The sequence below is a fragment of the Schistocerca serialis genome, chromosome 7 (genome assembly GCF_023864345.2).
Source record: "Schistocerca serialis cubense isolate TAMUIC-IGC-003099 chromosome 7, iqSchSeri2.2, whole genome shotgun sequence".
NCBI classification, from domain to species: domain Eukaryota; kingdom Metazoa; phylum Arthropoda; class Insecta; order Orthoptera; family Acrididae; genus Schistocerca; species Schistocerca serialis.
Genome location: NC_064644.1, coordinates 245,614,636 through 245,637,296, shown reverse-complemented (window position 1 = coordinate 245,637,296; position 22,661 = coordinate 245,614,636). Strand labels below are relative to the sequence as shown.

Genomic DNA, 22,661 nt, shown 5'->3' with positions numbered 1-22,661 from the left:
AGGATTATGAATATCAGCACGTGTAATTTGGTCCAGTAAAAGACAGAGGATTAAATATGCTTAAAGAGAATTGTCAGCCTTCAATTGACGAATCCTAGTAGCCGAAGACGTTGTGATCGTGTTACATTCATAAAAGGTAATAGGAAACACATTCACCTTCAGTCACCAGTCGTGATACTTATTAAGAAGCAAGATGCATTTCTAATTCCAAATATGCCTTTTCAGGTGCTTCACATGGTAATACCCTCATTACTTCTGTTATCAGTTGCATAGACTTTGAACTATGTATGGTACACATTACTAAAGATAGATTTTGCACATTACACTGGTTTTCGTACATACAGGGTGACTTTTCCATCGTGTACAAAATCTAGGGATTGATCGGTGAGAGGATACAGAACTAAAAAAGGTTTAATGAACTTAGGTCCGGAAAAACATGGTTTCCATTTATTCAGTCATAATTTGATATAGAGACTGCGGTCTAATACGCGCTGTACCATGCAGCCACGGTTACAGCATCCTTGGTTTCCTCCAAGAGGGTGGTACTGTTCATCATACATCAGGCCCTACCGCCCTCTTCTGCCGTAGTAATTGGTAATGTTGTGTCCGATTCACTTCTCTTGCTGACTCACTTTGTAATGAATGTGGTACACTGTTATACACAATGGTTCCGTATTCCGATCGAGAGCTTACCGACATGGTGTTTACTTACTGAAAGGCGAATGACAACAACCATAGCATTCAGAATTTTGCAGTAGTGTTTCGCCGTTGTCTGAGACAGGGTCGTTTCAGGAAGCAGGAAATCATGAACGATGTAACCGAAATGTTCGGACACCAGACTTACAGGAAAATATGGTTAACGCTGTGGAAGGCGACCGCCGTGTCAGTACCAGGCAGTTGGCCCACCAGTACAGGGTTAGCCAGATGACCATGTGGAGCATTCTTCATGACAATTGTTGGTACCCTTATCATATGGATGTGAAGGGCTTACTAGCGACAGATTTTCCACATCGGAAGCAGTTTTCTCACTAGTTTGTTCACCAGGCAAGCACGATTTCAGGATTTGTGTCATCCATTCACAGATGAGGCCACCTTTAGGGGGAGCGGTATGTTCAACTTTTATCACAGTCATCTGTAGGATAGTTGGCAGAACCCTCATGGAACGGTGACAACGAATGATCAGCATTGATGCAACCGGAGTGTGTGGGCTGGGATAACTGGTGACAGTATTTTGTGACCAGTCTTCCTTCCACGTCGCCTAACAGGCCGGAAATATCGGCGTTTCTCGCGGCTGACTCTGCCTCCCTTGCTGGAAGAAATGCCTTGATCATTCTATGGGTTATGTGGCTGCTACATGATGGTAGCCGTTAACATCCGGACGCATCTCAATCGTGTTCTCCCTGGTCGATGGATTGGACGAGGAAGTCCAGTTGCATGGCCTGTTCGTTGACCGGATCTCAACGCGTGTGATTTCTGGTTATGGAACCATCTCAAAAGTATCATGTATGCAGAGCCTATTTCAGATGTGCAGCGTACTCATGCTGCCTTTGACACTGTTCGGAGGCAGCCTGACCGACGTGAACGTGTGAGACAGAACATACTACAGGGCGTACATGTATGCTTTGAGGCATATGGAAACCATTTTCAACACATACCGTAACTTCGGCTGCCTGGTACAGCGCATATTTAACCACAGTCTCTGTAACAATTTATGACTGAGTAAATGGTCTCTAGCATGGAAACCATGCATTTTGTACACAATGGAAAAAATCACCCTGTATATTATCATTTTGAACACTTGTGGATCGTATTCTTGTATCGTACACAGGTCTTCAAAATGTTAATGCGAAGGCTACTCATAAACTTATAATTATCACTTGGAAAAATGAAGCTGTGAGCATGAGACCTAGCAATAGTCACCCTCCACATATTCACCCTTCACAGCGACACCTGTTTCCCAACAATTGGTGGCTTGGTGGAGACAGGTCGTAGAACTCTTCATTTTCAGCGTTCAGGAAACCTCCCCCCCCCCCCCTCTCCCTTGAAAATCATCATTCTGGAAACGCCTTTCACACATTAGATTCCTCACTCAAGGAAGAAGAAAGAAGTAGCTGGGTGCCTTGTGAGAAAGATATGGGTGATGGAGGGGGAGGGGGGGGGGTGAGAGGGAGGCAAAATTTGATAGCCCAAAAGAAGCAACATGTACGGCTGTATCCTGTGCAGCATGAGCTGGGTCGTTGTCGTCGAGGAAAAACATTGTCATGGACAGCTCACCATGACGCTTAGCTTCATCGTGACAGACTCCCGTAACCACGTCAGGAGATGACTGTACTGTGAGAAATTGCCCGCTACGAGCACGATCTGTCATGATCACACAATGGCAGTCTCAAAAACAGTCAGCGTTGCCTTTCCCGATGGTGACTGGGTCTTATCCATAGATGAATCCATATGTTCACACCACTAGCTTTTCTCCTTTGTTTTGTGACCATAGTAATACACCTAGCTCTCGTCTATGGCGACTAGGCCTCAAGGAAGCCTTCTACATTTGCCTGTCACAGTTGCACATTTACGGTGCTGCCTCGGTTTGACGAGATTCTTGAATGGGGAATCAAGCGAGAAGCAACCTTTGTTAGGAGCAAAATGTCGTGGCAGATGTTGAATACTCATTCTCGACTGAATTTTACTTTTTCCACTGGATTGTGACACGCCAGTCTTCCTGGGCTCCAGCTTCTCTTGCGGTAGCTGCTTCTTCACAGAGATGTGGTCTGCCACTAAGTTTTTCGTCACCGAGACTGCACTGGCCTCATTGGAAGCGTCAGAACCACCTAACCAGTGTCATATGATGGTTCACTACGCCGTATACGTCCCGATCTCGGCACGCATTGTTGCAGCGTTCTTCAAATACAGAAATGAATTACTGCAAGATACTTCACTTTACCAGTCGGCTGCGTCACTTTGTTTTAGCTCGTCTAGCGGCTCGCTAAGAAACTGCAGCTCGGGGATATCGATGTTACCAGGACTGCAGACGTGCACCAGGTGGTTATAATGAAAATTCAGCCCCTTAAAGAGGACCAGTGTAGGCTGTAATTATCGTGTGGCAGCGAAATTTGTTGGATATTCTAATGTGTTACTGCGAAACCGATTCACCCTTGAAAAAAAATTAGTTCTAATTTTGACCACTAGGTCCAAATCTGGCGCTGTGTCCCCAGCTCGTGGTCTAGAGGTCGCGTTCTCGCTTCCCGAGCACGGATTCCTGTGTTCGAGTCCCAGCGGGGTCAGGAATTTTCACCTGCCTCGAGATGACTGGGTGTTTGTGTTGTCCTCATCATTGCATCATCATTCATGAAAGTGGCGAGAATTGACTGAGCAAAGGTTGGGAATTTGTATGGGCGCTGATAACCGCGCAGTTGAGCGCCCCACAAAACAAACATCATCATCACCATCATCATCATCATCATCTGGCGCTGTGAATGCAAGAAAGACGAACAGGAACGGGAAGTGGGCAGAAAAGGCGAAACAAATGAGAAAGGCGTAATGTTACCTTTATTATTAACTGTCATTTACACAGATTGTTGAATACGAGCACCAGAGACATCAACGAGATGATGCATCCATATAAGGATTTGATCAACAGTTTTGCTCGCAGTAGTCCCAGTGGAATCTGAGCAACGCGTTCTTTCAGATATCCACAGAGCCAAAAGTCACATGGATTCAGATCAGGTGATTTTGGATCTGGAAAACTTCTGGAGATAATACGTTCGGCACATGTAGCACTAAGCTGATCTTTGACTGGGTGAGAGATATGAGGTGTCGAAATCAGTGGTTTCCACAGAGCTGCGCTCTCCCAAAGCAGGAATCAGATGCTGTAGAAGGACGTCTCGGTGAAGTGAAGATGTCACGTACACCTGACAAGCCCTCATGTTGTATTCTCTTCAAAGAAGAACGGGCCAAGAATAAAGATGCTTGTGAATCCACACCACACAGTCACATCGGCGAGTGCAATGGTTATTCGTACAGAAATCGCAGTTTAACAGCTACGTCTATTCACTGTACTCTGCGGTGTAATATATGCATCGTCCTTCCATATAATATTCCCCGGCGACAAGTCATCAACTTCGACCCGTACCAGTACCAGAAACAGAAGAATGCATTCAGAACATTGCTACTGATCATGAGGTTTCAGCTGCTGCGCAGTCTGCATCTTGTACGGATACAAGTGTAAAATAGACCGCAAAACTTGCCTTACTGCTGATCGTGGGATGTATTATTCTTGTGACATTGCTTGAGTACTAGCACTACACGGGGCACGTGCTGCATGGTCAGTTAATAGCAACAGCATCCTCGTCAATAACTTCTACCGGGACAGGTCGCCTTCCTCTACCAGGTGCCACGCCATGTTCTCCCGTGTTTTCGAATTTCATTTTCTTCTTCATTAAACTATTTAATGACATCGGGGCACTCCTAAGACCTTTCTGTCGGCGATACTATCTCAATGCAGCATTGTAATTGTTGCCGTTCACTTAAAACAGTTTCACAAATAGCGCACAGTCTCTTTTCTCGATACCCATACTGTTCACTCACTTCATAGTTTCTCAAATGATAGGGTGGATGTTATACCATTACACAAATAGTGTACAGCGTCAGACTTGCAACTAGTGGCCACAACTGTAATTAATTAACTTGTTTTCCTGCGTAAATCGATTCCGCATTAACATATCTACGATATTTCGCTGCTGTGCGATAATTACAGCCCACACTGGAAAAAAAAAGACGACCTTTATTTTTTCGAGGTGATAGTTAAAACTTTATGACTACGCCAAGTATGTGTAAGGAAACCAGCGAAATGTGCAATATCTGTGCTGCAAAATGTAGATTATCCGTTCTTCACATATGTGTAACTGTCGAAGAGAACCAGACCAGCAAGAACTCCTACATACAAATGTTGACGGAATAATGAAGTTAAACACATGGCGAGGCAGGGGCCACCAGAGCTCAAAATACAGGGTGTTACAAAAAAGGTACGGCCAAACTTTCAGGAAACATTCCTCACACACAAATAAAGAAAAGATGTTATGTGGACATATATCCGGAAACGCTTAATTTCCATGTTAGAGCTCATTTTAGTTTCGTCAGTATGTACTGTACTTCCTCGATTCACCGCCAGTTGGCCCAATTGAAGGAAGGTAATGTTGACTTGTGCAATCACGTCATCAACACAGATTTTCTGTGTACGTTTGGGCAGGCATTGTTGGTGATGTCTTGATTGGGCCCCATGTTCTTCCACCTACGCTCAATGGAGCACGTTATCATGATTTCGTACGGGATACTCTACCTGTGCTGCTAGAACATGTGCCTTTACAAGTACGACACAACATGTGGTTCATGCACGATGGAGCTCCTGCACATTTCAGTCGAAGTGTTCGTACGCTTCTCAACAACAGATTCAGTGACCGATGGATTGGTAGAGGCGGACCAATTCCATGGCCTCCACGCTCTCCTCACCTCAACCCTCTTCACTTTCATTTATGGGGGCATTTGAAAGCTCTTGTCTACGCAACCCCGGTACCAAATGTAGAGACTCTTCGTGCTCGTATTGTGGACGGCTGTGATACAATACGCCATTCTCCAGGGCTGCATCAGCGCATCAGGGATTCCATGCGACGGATGGTGGATGCATGTATCCTCGCTAACGGAGGACATTTTTAACATTTCCTGTAACAAAGTGTTTTAAGTCACGCTGGTACGTTCTGTTGCTGTGTGTTTCTATTCCATAATTAATGTGATTTGAAGAGAAGTAATGAAATGAGCTCTAACATGGAAAGTAAGCGTTTCCGGACACATGTCCACATAACATATTTTCTTTCTTTGTGAGTGAGGAATGTTTCCTGAAAGTTTGGCCGTAACTTTTTGTAACACCCTGTATATCATGCTAAAAAAATTATAATACAAATAAAAACATTTTTAAATTTTATGACTGAAAGTAGTTCTTTTTCTTATTACATTTCAAACAATATCCACTATAGAAAATGTGTACACAACATACTATGGGATTATGAAGGTGGTAAATAGATTACGAAAGAGTTGATTGAAACAGGTATGTTTGTGGCAATGTTACATCATAAAAATTTTGTTTACCTGGTGTTTAATAAGAAAAGCACAACTCAGTGTCTCTCGCTGAGAGAGGTAGATTTAGTCTTCCATAATATTTCAGTAAAATAGTTACAGTGTCTTAATGACGCAGAAAATTCCAGCGTAAAAACAATAACTGTTGAAAATTGTAGAGCGCAAAGCTCCGTCTCATCTTATTAGAACAGATGCACTAAAATAGCTGCTTACGGCAGACTGTTTCGGTATTTATCGTCATTGTCAAGTACGTCTAAACTGATGTGACCTCCATATTACGTCGTTAGTGAACTGTCTTATAATACTCAGTTTTTTATATAAGATGGTAAATGACGTAATATATTGAAAATAAAGCGTTAAAAAATCGGTGTGTCAGTAGTTTGACAGTTCCACTCTTACGACCCTGTATGTTTGTAAAGATCTTTGTAAATATATAGCGCGCAGGAATGGAATTCTCAAACTACTGATACACCGTAATTCATATTCTGTTTTCATTATGTTAGATCACATACCATCTTATTAAAACAGTGACAGTTATAAGAGAGTTCACTAACGACGTAATAAGGACGTCACATCAGTCTAGAGGTACTTGAAAATAGCGGTAAATGCTGAGACAGTCTGTCGCAAATAAAGATTTGTTACTATAAGCAGCTATTTTGGTACATCTATTCTAACAATCATGTTGTTATCAGACATATACAGGGCTTAGATAAAGTCCGGGAACACTTTCAATTATTTACTGCACAGGAACTAAACGTTGTACAGATGACATACATATTGCATTTTGAAGAGAAACTCTGTTTTTACAAACATTCGATGTGCGAACCATGGGTGACCTGGCAGACATCAATACGGTAATCGAATTCTTGTCATACCTGTCCCAGCATGGCATCGTCAACTGGCAGTCGCTTCCCGTATTCTCTCCCGGAGTTCTGCTACATCAGGTGGTAAAGCTGGCGCATACACCAGATCTTTAATGTGTCCCCACAGAAAAAAGTCACACGGAGTGAGATATGGAAATCGGGGAGGCCACTTCATGAAACTCCAACACACAGAAAGCTCCCTCCGCACCTGAACTCGCCATGTTTGCGACTAGCGCTGACTATCAGCAAATTACCAAACTACGCTGTGGCGGTACACATGAAAAAAACTTTCAGAGTTTCTCTTCAAAATGGCATATGTATGATATCTGTACAATGTTTCGTTCTTGTGCAATAAAGAATTGAAAGTGTTCCCGGTGTTTATGTACACCCAGTATAATTCTGCTGGCCCTGAAGAAGAAAAATTCCATCCATCCATCTCACCTGATTATCGTTCTGAAGTCCAAATTTGCACGTTGAGTTGGCGCAGTAATTGATGAGTGATAATGGATCTACACTGCTTGCGTTGTCAAATACGTTCATGGGGTACATGGTTTCGTTGCCAGTAGCATCTCTCAGTACGCAGGCGCCCACCATGAAAGCGTAGCCAACGTACGACAGGAATGTGACGACGATCGCCAACAGAGTCCCCAGTGGTATAGAGCTGCTTGGGTCCTGAAATGAGATTAAAAGGAAACAAACAAGAAGAATGCGGTGTTCCATAACACCCATTGGGTTCTAATAAACTTTACGTGCATTTGGATATACACCCTATAATTATTAAATGCTGATCCTCTACCTCTGAATAATTTGCAAACATGACAAGAATGACCGTTGTTCAGAATTGTAGGCTGACATTCTGCCTTTTGTACACCATTTGTGACGTCGTGGTATCCGTTCTTGAGTTGAAATGACAGTGTCATTAATTTGCATTTGCGAAGAGTCGCAGTCAAGATTCAGTTAGTATTGGAGCTTTCTCTGAGTTCTTGATGGATGATAGTCTAATGCATAATCACTGTTCAGCGTACGTAAGTAATCATTTGAACTTATAAACGCGCACAATTTCGGTCCTGACTGTGCAATATTTTGCACATAGCTCTCAATTATTTTGAATAGCACTTCAAAGGTGGTCATAAACATGAAACTATCACTTAAAATACGTTGATTGCAGTAAATATGAGACAGAATTTATTCTAAACTAATGTCCTGCTAGCATTAAGAACTATTTTTGTCAACAACTGATTCTGGGATGTCATGTTATCTATTACTAGGCCAACTGAACATCATGCACCGAGAGCCAATTTAAAACTCGGTGATTGTTTAATAATTTTTGCATGAACAAAGCATTAGCTATGAAACTGCTACCGTCTTTTAAAAGTGTGTGTGTGTGTGTGTGTGTGTGTGTGTGTGTGTGTGTGTGGGAGGGGGGGGGAGGGGGAGGGATACATTGAAACTTAAAGCAAATTACGTGTTAAATAATACTTGTTTCCACTCAGTTTATTTTACGAGAAGTACGAGTATTTTGGCATATAATGTAACAGCGTTGCAAACCTTAAATATGTTCAAAATAATGATTCACTGTAGAGTTACAGTTAAGCTACTTCATATACACAACGTTTATTGAAAGATCCGAAGACATTGTAACTTCTGATCAAAGAGGGTGATGTATGTTCATCATAGTGAACGTTATGAATGTATATTTATGCACATTTCTTTGACAGAGGAATCAACAGTTATACTGTCTTTGGCCCCTAAATAGTCCTCTATATCCCTCTAACTATTATGCATAGAGATACCATTCGTTAAGTCTTTCAGTGCAGGCCTAACTCCTCTTACTCTCACGAGTTATAGACGTACATTAGGAGAACAGGGTTGGCAAGTTACGTGTACAGGTAGCAATTTTTCTGTTTCTTTGTAAATGTGCACTAGCAGTTTGTACACTAACTTTTTCACCTGTTTCTCAATTTTGCAATAGTTCAGACTATGTTATGACTGTCTGCCTAGATACAACAATATAACAATACTTCATGTAGAAAGGTTTTGTTAATGGATTCTTTCGTCATTGCTTGATATAAAAATTTCATATTTAACAATGAAACATCCACGTTTGTTGTTTTAACCGAGAAATATGAAACTTGTCACATTTTTAACACAGTTATATATGGTGATACATGTGTTCTATTATCTAAATACTATATATAGGCCGGCCGCGGTGGCCGTGCGGTTCTGGCGCTGCAGTCCGGAACCGCGGGACCGCTACGGTCGCAGGTTCGAATCCTGCCTCGGGCATGGGTGTGTGTGATGTCCTTAGGTTAGTTAGGTTTAAGTAGTTCTAAGTTCTAGGGGACGTATGACCTAAGCTGTTGAGTCCCATAGTGCTCAGAGCCTTTTGAACCATTTGAACTATATTTATCCACACACTGTATAATAGTGATTACCATTTTTTTGTACCATTTCTTGTTAAGTTGGCTTGAGAACAGTACCCTAAGCGAAACTAATTATCAATAAACATCGTATTCTTCAAGCAGTTTGCAGGGTTAATAATCTCTTCGATCTTATAATTGCTTTAAATTAGTATCTGCTTTATTTGTTTCAGAGGTGGAAATTTATTTCCTAGAGAAAGCTGTAACCTATAATGTTTATAAATCGACCATTACGCATTTTCCCGGCATACCACATGCCTCAACATGTTGTTCTCAGCAGCATTTATTAATAGAAATAACTTCCATTTTACGGCTATTTCTCTTATAGCATCCACACAAAATAACTTGGCCCATAACTGTGCTGGTGATGCAGTAGAGGAGAGAACAATGGAAGTGGTGTGAGGTTCACTGCGAACGCCCATCCTGTGGTAGGGGAGTTGTGGTTCGACACCTGTAACTTATGCGCAAATGTTAATTTGTAAGCTACAGCTAGCTAGTCTGCAAACGACTGCAGTAACTGATTAGGTTCTGTCAGTACGTACAGTAATAGGACAAATCAGGACGTGACAAAAAGGTATGGTCAAAGTTCCAGCAAACATTCCTCACACAAGAGGAATAAATGTGTTCTGTGATGATGGCCGTGGAAACACTTTATTTCCATGTTAGAGCCCATTTTCTACTTCTCTTCATAATGAGATTAATCATCGGAAATACACTCCTGGAAATGGAAAAAAAAACACATTGACACCGGTGTGTCAGACCCACCATACTTGCTCCGGACACTGCGAGAGGGCTGTACAAGCAATGATCACACGCACGGCACAGCGGACACACCAGGAACCGCGGTGTTGGCCGTCGAATGGCGCTAGCTGCGCAGCATTTGTGCACCGCCGCCGTCAGTGTCAGCCAGTTTGCCGTGGCATACGGAGCTCTATCGCAGTCTTTAACACTGGTAGCATGCCGCGACAGCGTGGACGTGAACCGTATGTGCAGTTGACGGACTTTGAGCGAGGGCGTATAGTGGGCATGCGGGAGGCCGGGTGGACGTACCGCCGAATTGCTCAACACGTGGGGCGTGAGGTCTCCACAGTACATCGATGTTGTCGCCAGTGGTCGGCGGAAGGTGCACGTGCCCGTCGACCTGGGACCGGACCGCAGCGACGCACGGATGCACGCCAAGACCGTAGGATCCTACGCAGTGCCGTAGGGGACCGCACCGCCACTTCCCAGCAAATTAGGGACACTGTTGCTCCTGGGGTATCGGCGAGGACCATTCGCAATCGTCTCCATGAAGCTGGGCTGCGGTCCCGCACACCGTTAGGCCGTCTTCCGCTCACGCCCCAACATCGTGCAGCCCGCCTCCAGTGGTGTCGCGACAGGCGTGAATGGAGGGACGAATGGAGACGTGTCGTCTTCAGCGATGAGAGTCGCTTCTGCCTTGGTGCCAATGATGGTCGTATGCGTGTTTGGCGCCGTGCAGGTGAGCGCCACAATCAGGACTGCATACGACCGAGGCACACAGGGCCAACACCCGGCATCATGGTGTGGGGAGCGATCTTCTACACTGGCCGTACACCACTGGTGATCGTCGAGGGGACACTGAATAGTGCACGGTACATCCAAACCGTCATCGAACCCATCGTTCTACCATTCCTAGACCGGCAAGGGAACTTGCTGTTCCAACAGGACAATGCACGTCCGCATGTATCCCGTGCCACCCAACGTGCTCTAGAAGGTGTAAGTGAACTACCCTGGCCAGCAAGATCTCCGGATCTGTCCCCCATTGAGCATGTTTGGGACTGGATGAAGCGTCGTCTCACGCGGTCTGCACGTCCAGCACGAACGCTGGTCCAACTGAGGCGCCAGGTGGAAATGGCATGGCAAGCCGTTCCACAGGACTACATCCAGCATCTCTACGATCGTCTCCATGGGAGAATAGCAGCCTGCATTGCTGCGAAAGGTGGATATACACTGTACTAGTGCCGACATTGTGCATGCTCTGTTGCCTGTGTCTATGTGCCTGTGGTTCTGTCAGTGTGATCATGTGATGTATCTGACCCCAGGAATGTGTCAATAAAGTTTCCCCTTCCTGGGACAATGAATTCACGGTGTTCTTATTTCAATTTCCAGGAGTGTACACAGAAACAATATACCAGCATTACATGAAATAATCAAAATACCCTCTTGATTACGTTTGGTTGGAGTGTACAGTAAGGTAATTTTTAAGTTCACCGACAGCGTTTGTTGTCGCATCTGAACGAGGGTAATGTTGACATGTGACTCACTTCATTGCTTGTGTTGACAAGCGACGATATCATTGCTCTGCTAGGATGATGCTTGTGGGATTAACAGTTTAGTTCTCCTCACGAATTTAGTTTCCGGTGTAGTGCAATGGAAGTGTAGTCAAATGAGGAGTTGGCAGATACCCTTCTGCTCTACGGATTAGCGGATGGAAATTGCCGTTGCGCTCAACGTTTGTATTGGAAGAGATCACCAGAAGGATGGTGCCCCGACAGGAGGACGCATGAAGAAATTGATCGCCGTCTTAGGGTGCATGGGACGCTTACGTCTACTACTCGCGACTAGGGAAGAGCGTGGGACCCGGGCGGCGGGGGGGGGGGGGGGGGGGAGGGGGGGGGTAGGGGGGGGGTAGAAGCACGAGGACACATCAACTGGAAGAGGAACTTCTTTGTGCAGTTGATTACAGCCGTAAGTGTCAGCGTAAGACTGTTAGTTGTAACAAGTACATAATGTTGACCACATGACTGTCTGGAGAATGCTATGTGAGGTAGGCACTACCAGCTGTTGATTTTCCTGCATGAGTACGACGTCTGCGAATGGTTCCTTCAGCAATGTGTCAACCCTCACTTTAGTTCATGTACTGTTCATGGATCAGGTTTTGTTTCATAGTAGATGGTTAATGTATGGAAGAGTTGTAGAAACTGAGCACTAGTACGGAAATGAACTGCTTCTGGACCCACGTCCATATAACATATTTTCTCCCTATGTGTGTGATGAATGTTCCCTGACAGTCTGGTCCTACCTTTTTTGTTACGCCCTGTATAGATGTTCAAAGTCAATTGATTCCCGCTAGAGTACCCAAAAGTTTATTTAATCGTATGGCTAGGGCCCCCGTCGGGCAGGCCGTTCGCTCGGTGTTCGTCTTTCAAATTGACGCCACTTCGGCGACCTGCAGTCGATGAGGATGATAGGATGATGATGAGGACAGTATAACACCCAGTCCTCGGGCGGAGAAAATTCCCCGACCCAGCCGGGAATCGAATCGAACCCGGGCCCAGAGGATTGACAATCCGCCACGCTGACTACTCAGTTACCCGGGGCGGACAGTACCCAAAAAGAAATAATCATATAAACAAAAGATCTCAAAGCAAAACAAAATCGACCACACACACAGCTGGAAGGAAATCTCATAACACAAAAAGGCGGGTAAAAACGTAGCATGACATTTACTATGATACTGACGATGCAAACTAAAGAACGTATGTCACATGAAAATTATTTGTCAGTCCCCCATAACCTGTTCAGCAATATTACCCACAAATAAAATTTTCTTTTCCTTCTTCCGCATCTTTCCTGAAGCAGTGAAGCCCTGGTACGAAACTGTAGGTATGTTTTCCCCTCTCACTCAATGTTCTCTTTCCTGAGAGAGATTGGAAAAGATAACTCTCCCTGTAACCGTCTCAAGAACAAAATGGTTCAAATGGCTCTGAGCACTATGGGACTTAACATCTGAGGTCATCAGTCCCCTAGAACTTAGAACTACTTAAACCTAACCAACCTAAGGACATCACACACATCCATGCCCGAGGCAGGATTCGAACTTGCGACCGTAGCGGTCGCGCGGTTCCAGACTGAAGCGCCTAGAACCGCTCGGCCATTCCGGCCGGCCGTCTCAAGAACAGTTTTGAATGAGATTATTGCTTCTTTGTTTGCCTGTTTCGACAAAAACTTAATGGCATTGCATATAAAAGTATGTGCCTTATTTTGAAGAACTTTCCCTGTAGCTGCGCGGTGTGAAGACTGCGGTGCCATGCTGTGTAGCAAAAACGTAGCAAACTCCAAACTGTGTTAGTGTCCAGTTGATAAATCTTGACATTCAGGTAACCCAAAAGCCATAATTCACTCTGGTTCAAATCTGTTGATCTTGATGGCCACGCAGTTTGAAACGATTCACTAATGATTCCGTTCCCTCCGAATATTTTACTGAGTAACCGAGTAACCTCTGGAACAGAGGTGGAGCTTCATCACGCATCAAGACAGTTGAGCCCAGAGCGCTTCTCTCCTCTTGAGTAGGGATCACATGTTGGCGAAGTAGATTACAGTAACGTGTGCGTTCACGCTGCATGTCATCGGTCTTTAAGTTCCTCAAGGAAAAATGGTCCAATCATGAACTGTACCGTGCAGTCAAATCATATTGCGATGCGTTCACTACGCAGCGGAATTTCATGAACGTTCGTGACGATTCTCAAATGCGACAATTGTGTGCTGACGGCTCCAGTGAGCGTAAAGTGTGCTTCATCACTCCACAAAACGCACCAAGGCCACAGGTTATCAACTTCAGTCCCACCAAGATAAAGAGCAAAATCTGCTCAAATATCTGTGTCACGTGCCAAAAGGTGGTGAGCAATGTGGATTTTATATGGATGCCATTTCACAGTTGTTTGCAGTATTTTTCGGACAGAAGACCATGGAATATTCAGCTGTCGTAACACAGGTCGTCCGCTACATGAAGCTCGCACATTGCGTCCAACGTTCTCAGCCATGGCAACAACAATTTGTTCAATAATTTGTGGCACGATTGGCCGTCGGCCTCTCCCAGGAGTAATTCCCAAATCGCCAGTTAATTCGAACTTCCGAATCATATTCATCCACACCGGTGCGGAAAGAGGACCTCTCCGTATTCCTTTAATGCGTCGACATTCGCGATGAGCAGTAGCACTGTTGCTGGCGTTGAGATAAAACAGCATTACGAGCAACGGTCCCGCTCGTATTGCCCATATCGATGTTGACTGACTGCGACTGTAACACTTGTGTTTCTTGTTGTTTTTTGTGCTTGTTTTTCAACTATACGTCGCCGTACCAGTCCCGACGCCGAACGGCAAGTCTACATCTAGATCGCAATATCCCGCAAACCACCGTACAGTGCATGGCGGAGGGTACCCTGTGCTGCTGCTACTTATTTCCTCTCCTGTTCCACTCGCAAACACGATTGCCTTAAAGCCTCTGTATGATCCCCAATTTCACGCATGTTATCTTCACGGTCCTTGTGCGAAATGTACGTTGGTGCAGTAGCATCGTTCTGCAATCGGCATCAAATATAGGGTCTCTAAATTTGGCCAAATTTGTGGAAAGTGCATTGTCTTCCCTCCAGGGAAATTGAGTTCATAATGCATCCCCGTAACACGTGCTTGTTGATCTGACCTGTCAGTAACAAATCTAACAGCTGAATTGCTTCCATACGTTCCTTTAATCTGACCTGGTACTCAAGAATGGGTCGGACCAGCGTTTTATACGCCGTCCCCTGAGTGGATTAGTACACTTTCCCAAAGTTCTCCCTATAAAACGAAGACAAGCATTCGCCTTCGTTACTACCAACCTAACCTACTCATTCCATTTGATATCGCTTTGCAACGTTAAGTCTAGATATTTAATCGAAATGAATGTTCAGGGTGCTCCCTAGTAATGCTGTATTCGAATGTTACAGGATTTTTTCCCTACTCATCCTCATTAACTTACCTTTTTCTATGTATAGAGCGAGCTGCCATTCATCGCAACAGCTAGAAACTTTGTCCAAGTCATTTTGTATAATTCTACAGTCCCCACTGCAACATCATCAGCAGATATCCGTAGACTAGTGATCAGTATGTCCGTTGGTCATTTGTGAATGTAGAGAACAACAGTGGTCCTATCACCCTTCCCTGAGACACTCCTGACGATACCCTTATCTCTGGTGAACACTCGCCGTCGACGCGATGTCACTATATGGCTCTGAGCACTATGGGACTTAACATCTGTGGTCATCTGGCGCCTAGAACTTAGAACTACTTAAACCTAACTAACCTAAGGACATCACACACATCCATGCCCGAGGCAGGATTCAAACCTGCGACCGTAGCGGTCACGCGGTTCCAGACTGAAGCGTCTAGAACCGCACGGCCACACCGGCCGGCGATGTCACTAACACTACTAACAACGCAAATCCCACAGTGCACAGTTTGAGCACCATTCCTACGAAGTTGGGTAACCATACGGTAAATATTTTCCGTCCACACTGACTCAAGTAGCGAAAATTTAATTAGAAGCACTCTATATGCCAACATAGTCTTAACGTTAATATTTGTGTAAGCAGGATAGATGATCGCTCTTTTTCAAATCTCACACATACGCTGCATTGTACTGAATACATTCCTCAATGTAGCTTTCTCTACTGCATTTAGAATATCACTTATTTGAATTTTTCTTGCTTCTGCCTGTGTCAACAAATAGCTGAATGTAAAAGTGAATGTCCATATAAAACTAGTAAATAAAGAAACAGGCAACATCAGTATTTAGCATCCCTTATGGAAGTTTATATGTTCTTAATCACTTGTCATCCCCTAAATATGATACCAAACATGTATTGTTTGTATTGAAGGAACTAGTCACATTACAGGCGTGCTCAGGTTGCATATTAAATAAACTTGAAGAAAATATTATACTCACAATGACAAAACGCCCTCAAATAGTATTCGAAATATTTTCATATGAGTATCGTTTCTCTAAGGATTACCTGAAGCATACCTTCTTTTCCGGTATTTTCAGATAAAAGATGAACATCTCTAGAACGTAAGGACAGTTCGAGGACGCTATTCTACTCTAAGCACCATTTTTACACATACTTACTTTGAGGTCCCCCGACAGATTGGCTCCAGCCACAATTCCAGTGACGGCCGGGAAGAAGACAGAGAAGACGGAGAAGAAGTTGTGATGGACTCCCTCATAGTAACGATAGTCGTTCCACAAGTTTTCTTTGAAAGTCTCCACTGAAACACAAAACAGCCGACTCGTGGCATGGATGGAATACTGCATTGTCAGACGTGCTAATCACATCATTTACGGCAATAAATGCCACTAAAATAAATTTTGAATGTAATCTGAAGAATAAATACATCAAATACTAGAATGTTGTAAGAATGAACTGATACGTTTACTCAACCACTTACTATTGTAGCCCACAAATCCTCTAGACTTTTCCTCGGCGCTCTTTGGTCCGATTATACTTCCTGCTATAAAGTCTATTTGCGCAGCAATCAGAACAAATAGAAGTATCATCTGCGTCTGGAAACAACGATTTCATTAGAATCTCCAATTGCTGAAGATTGTGAAACATAGCAAGATACTAAAATAGTTTATTTTCTTTCATCCAAACTGATGTTACTAAATTTCAACCTGACACTTTCTTAGTCACTTGTATGTACCCAGTTAAAAAATACACATAGAATGAAACTACTAATGATAAAAATGTTCAAGGAGATAGAAATAGAAACTCCAGGATACAAGCGTCAGAGAGTTGTCCAACAGAAAGATATTTTCCACGGTGTCCGCGACAAGAGTAAGTAATTCGTTACTCGTGAAAAATGTGATAACGAAATAAGCACAAGTTTGTGGTCAGAAACCTCTGAAGTATTTCATTGGTAATAATTAAATATCAACTATGAATAATCAAGCGATGTTCTGTAAACTATGGCGTGCAGCCAAAAACATTTTTACAAACGGATTCCATTCGCAACTGTACATGGTGTATAGATATGAAATGAAAGATTTTTAAAGATTATGAAAACTACTAGCCATGCTGGAAGAAAAACATCAGATAATGGCAAATGATATGCTTTCGTACTTAAAGAGTCAATTCAGCCTCTGCTTTGAATACACTCGAAACGATACCGTAGCGTGGATTTTCTTTCACTGTATCTCTCAGCAAAGACCCAGCTGACGGTAACTTTAACATACCTGAGCTTTTGTACCGTCGGCAGTGCTTTGTAATAAAGTTAAGGGAACAAGTTACAGTTAGTTTCTTAACAATGTTGTTTTACAACAACAAACTATGTAAAAATTACAGGAAATTTTCCTTGTCTGCAATACTGTTTTACATCTCAGAACGAGTACACTGAAGCTGATAGGTGTGGAATACTTCACATTCTGTGCTACCGTTGGACTCAGAGGCCCAAACCTTTGAAATAAGCCACTGCAAAGTAATGTTCCATCAGCTTCCCAGGAAGGACCATAACATCAGCTTAACGTCTCAAGTTGTTTTTAGAATGAGGCAGAAAAATCCGATAAGTCTACCTTAAATGATTAAGAGAGTGCATAATGGGTACAAAATCAGGATCTTATACTGAACTTTAAGATATTCCACGTGATCATTAAATCGCAACGAAAGCTGATAAGCGATAATTTCGTAAGACCATTAATCCCACACTGATTGACGGTACCGAGTTACCAGAGCAAAAACAGAAAAATATTACACAGTTAATTCTCTTTATTTATTTTAGACACAACGATAGAATACATTTTTATTCGTGACTTGTTTCGCCCATACTTTGGCAATGTGTGTTGTGGACAGCACGTATGCTGCCTAAAACCTATGGGTCCTGAAGTTGACGAATGTGTGGTCGTACCAACCAGGATTAAAAATGTGTTCTAGGATTGTGTATAGACGAAATAAACAGAACTGTTAATGCACGTCAGATACTTTTCTCCACAGACAGAATATCACCTTTTAAAAGATTTAGGCGTAATCTTGGATAAATATCCAGGATGGAGAGGACAGACTATCACCAGTCACTGACCCACCTCAAATGAAGTAAAATCTAGTCCACTCATTTATCCCGCCGTTTCCCTGCTTCTGTTGTGTAATTCAACACGACATAAATAACGAAAACTTTTGACGAGTCAAGAGTTAACCATGAATTCTTGCGTACGATATGTATATGTAGCACTGAGTTGTTTTATCACTATAATCCTTCCTGAGATCAGTTAAGGTGGATGCGACCAGATAAGCGATGTGATTTTCACACTTTATGCTTTTGTCCATTGGTTTCTTAGTCACTGGTGTCCTTCTCTTGGCATACAAATTACGTCTCATCATCTCATAACTGTAACAAAAAGATCTTAGACGTCCAGTGGTCGGCTGTAACTAAACCAGACACTAAATTTTCTCTATCTTCTCCTCCATTTCAGCCAATGGACTTTGGAACAAACAGTCCAGCAACCTGCGTCTGATCCAAAGTCACGCAGCATTCAAGAGGAGATGAGAGCATTACCTATTATCACGTAGCTTCCCTCTAGGCATATCCCAGTCGTATTACTTCCGTACAAAGTGAATCAGCATTTGTAACACAAAATTCTATCCGTGCTTTCCTGATCTCTGTCTTCTCCAGATTTAATTCCTTGTGCACTGGTGTCAAGCGTTTCTGTTAACATTTCGTTATTTCCATTTGACTGGAACGTTATGGTAGAAGATAACTGTGTTTCATAATAAGACTGATATTACTGTATTACTTATATATGTTACTACTGTTACAGGCTCTGAGGACTATGGGAGTTAACATCTGTGATCATCAGTCCCCTAGAACTTAGAACTACTTAAACCTAACTAACCTAAGGACATCACATACATCCATGACCGAGGCAGGATTCGAACCTGTGACCGTAGCAGTCGCGCGGTTCCGGACTGAGCGCCTAGAACCGCTAGACCACCGCGGCCGGCTACTGTTACAGTTATCATTATCATGTACACCTTATGTGCTATAGAAGTTGCAATGTTAAATGTAAGACTTTTCATTTAGGACAAATGTATAAGTAAAAGAATTACAGCGCGGGGAACGCCACATTGTCACGTTACTATAAAATTCTCACATATACTTTAGGTCAACGCAAATGTAATTACTCATTTCAACATTAACAGTAACTTTGAAGTCGGTGTAAACGACTAACACTAGAAATTATAAACGTGCAAAACAGAATAAATCGAAAGGTACAATATTCCAGATCGCTCTACAACGAAGAATAGAAAAAATGAGATAGGATACACGCTTTGACTCAGAATCCTAAAATGTTAGATGTACCGTTCAGTTCTGATCCTATTGTTCCTGCATGAAGCTTATTAACAACTGAAACACAATACACATCTTCCACAGCAATCATACAAGCCTTATTGTGTAAATGGGTTGAGGAAGGGGGAGGAAGGAAACGAAAGGGTAGGAATTAATGATATCAGCTGCATCGGGACTTACATGTGGAATCAGCGGCGGCAAGTGTAACAGTATGCCAGATCGGGACTCGAACCCGGGACCTCCTGCTTATTAGGCAGTTCCGTTTACAGTTGTGCAATCCGGACACAGTGGTTACCGCACCTGCACCGACTATCTTCCCACGCTCCCCGGCTGAGCCACACTCCTATCGAGCGCTACATATCCGGAGTCCCCGTCAATGTCCTTCACGCTTGCTAATTTTAGATTTGCGCTGGAGATCGAATGTAAATGTGCATCCTCACCGAAAGTTCTGGGTTCATTGTCTATTGAGGCGAATCAATTATATTTCTTTGGATCGTGACTACACTGTATACAACAGAATCTTTGTGAACAGTGTCATAAATTTTCCTACGTTATATACTAGGTCGTTTATACACCGAGTATAAGCGAGAGCTGTTCACAACGTGCCATAGACGCGTAGAGGAAATCCAGACGAACAATTCGATATATACATCGAAAAAAGTTTTGCATCACCTCGGTTCCGTGAGTTCCGGAATCTGTACAGAAAATTGGAATAGAGATCAACATAAACATCATGTCCTCCCTTTTTATTTCTCATGAAAACCACACATTGCATGCTGTACCACCATACAGCGAGACCTTCAGAGGTGGTTGTCCAGATTGATATAAACACAGGTACCTCTAATACCCAGTAGCACGTGCTCTTGCACTCATGCACGCTTGTGTTCGTCGTGGCATATTATCTACAAGTTCATCAAGGCACTGTTGGTCCAGATTGTCCCACTCCTCATAGAGTGGTTGGTGGGTCACGTCATCCATTAACAGCCCTTTTCAATACATCCCAGGCATGTTCGATGAGGTTCACATCTGGAGAAAATGCTGGCCACTCTAGTCGAGCGATGTCGTTATCCTGAAGGAAGTCATTCACAAGATGTGCACGATGGGGGCGCGAATTGTCCTCCATGAAGACGAATGCCTCCCCAATATTGTTGCACTATCGGTCGGAGCATGGCATTCACGTATCGTACAGTCGTTACGGTGCCTTCCATGACCACCAGCGGCATACGTCGGCCCCACATAATGCCACCCCAAAACATCAGGGAACTACCACCTTGCTGCACTCGCTGGACAGTGTGTCTAAGGCGTTCAGCCTGGTAGGGTTGTCTCCAAACACGTCTCCGACGATTGTCTGATTCAAGGCATATGCGACACTCGTCGCTGAAGAGAACGTGATGTCAATCCTGAGCGGTCCATTCGGGAATGTTGTTGGGCCCGTTTGTAACGCGCTGCATGGTGCCGTGGTTGCAAAGATGGATCTCGCCAGGGACGTCGTGAGTGAAGTTGCGCATCATGCAGCCTATTGTGCACAGTTTGAAACGTAACACGACGTCCTGTGGCTGGGTTCCTCGGAGCCATAATCCGTAGGTAGCGTCATCCACTGCAATAGTAGCCCTTGGGCGGCCTGAGCGAGGCTTGTCATCGACAGTTCCTGTCTCTCTGTATCTCCTCCATATCCAGACAACATCGGTTTGGTTCACTCCGAGACGCCTGGACACTTGTCTTCTCGAGAGGCCTTCTTGGCACAGAGTAACAATGTGGACGCGATCGAAACGCAGTATTGACCGTCTAGGCATGGCTGAACTACAGATAATACGACCCGTGTACCTCCTTCATGGTGGAATGACTGGAACTGATCGACTGTCGGACCCGATCCCTCTAATAGGCGCTGTTCATACATGGTTGTTTACATCTTTGGGCGGGTTTGGTTCAACTGGCTCTAAGCACTATGGGACTTAACCTCTGAGGTCATCAGTCCCCTAGCCTTAGAACTACTTAAACCTAACTAACCTAAGGACATCACACACATCAATGCCAGAGGCAGGATTCGAACCTACGACCGTAGCAGCAGCGCGGTTCCGGGTTGAAGCTCTTAGAACCGCTCGGCCACAGCGGCCGGCTTGGGCGGGTTTAGTGACATCTCTCAACAGTCAAAGGGACTGTGTCTGTGATACAATATCCACAGTCAACGTCTGTCTTAAGGAGTTGTGGGAACCGGAGTGATGCAAAACATTTTTTGATGTGTGTAGGATAGTTGTTATCTTTCAAGTTGGGAAGCAGCACCAAATTGGCCTACTGAAGCCACCTAAGCTATGGCACAAGCGTGACACATTAGATTTTGAATGTCCACTAGCGCTGTACGCCACCCGCCGTAGTTGTGCATTTATAAATTGTAAAACTGACGTTGATGTAAACTGTAACTTACTGTTTTGTGAATTTTAATAATGTAAAAATAACAATTAAATCGCTTTTGTTTCTTTGGCCGTTATATTGCGATACTGTTGTGGTTGCCATTTTAGATCGAATGGAAATGTAACAAGGTTTTGCATAACGTTTTCAAAAGTATTTTACTTTCATCACCCTTACGGGAAAGGTTAACCTACTAATGTCAACGAAAGCCTTTGGTGTAAGAGGAGGGACGGTACAAGTGCTGCTGTTTAGGTGGCTTTCCTAAGCCAATTTGTGGTTGTTTCGCGGCTTGATAGATCACAAGTGTTTGATATCAATTTGTTCGTCTAGACTTTCCCTAAACCACCCACTATCTTGTGCACAGTTACCGTTTACACTTTACGCTCTGTATGCTGTGCACATAACGGTTCTCTAACAATCTTGTGGTGTGCGCTCAAAGTAATTTTTATGTCTGAAGATGTTTCTCCTCTTGGAATAAATATGAATTAAGATGTTAGGAAGTCTTTTCTGAAGATATTTCTCTGGAATGTAGCCGTGTATGTAAGTGAAAAGTGGAAGATAGGCCAATGAGACAGAAAGAGGGTAGAAGCTTTCGAAATGTGGTGCTACAGAAGACTGTTGAAGATTAGATGAGGAGATGGAGTACCTAAATAGGAACAGAATCATACTGTTGAAAAAAATTTATGGCACAATATGACTTAACTCTAGAACACTAAAGGGAGGAAATGTTACAA

General features: G+C 43.5%; 1 protein-coding gene across 1 annotated transcript in view; it reads right to left on the bottom strand.

Annotated features, from left to right (window-relative positions):
- Window positions 1–22,661, bottom strand: part of LOC126412633 (bumetanide-sensitive sodium-(potassium)-chloride cotransporter-like) — a 594,798-nt gene that overhangs the window by 130,164 nt on the left and 441,973 nt on the right. The window contains exons 6-8 of the mRNA XM_050082310.1: window positions 16,630–16,744; window positions 16,310–16,449; window positions 7,428–7,658 (exon numbers count right to left, since the gene is read on the bottom strand). Coding sequence (XP_049938267.1) covers window positions 7,428–7,658; window positions 16,310–16,449; window positions 16,630–16,744 — 486 coding nt within the window. The remainder of the gene's footprint in view (window positions 1–7,427; window positions 7,659–16,309; window positions 16,450–16,629; window positions 16,745–22,661) is intronic.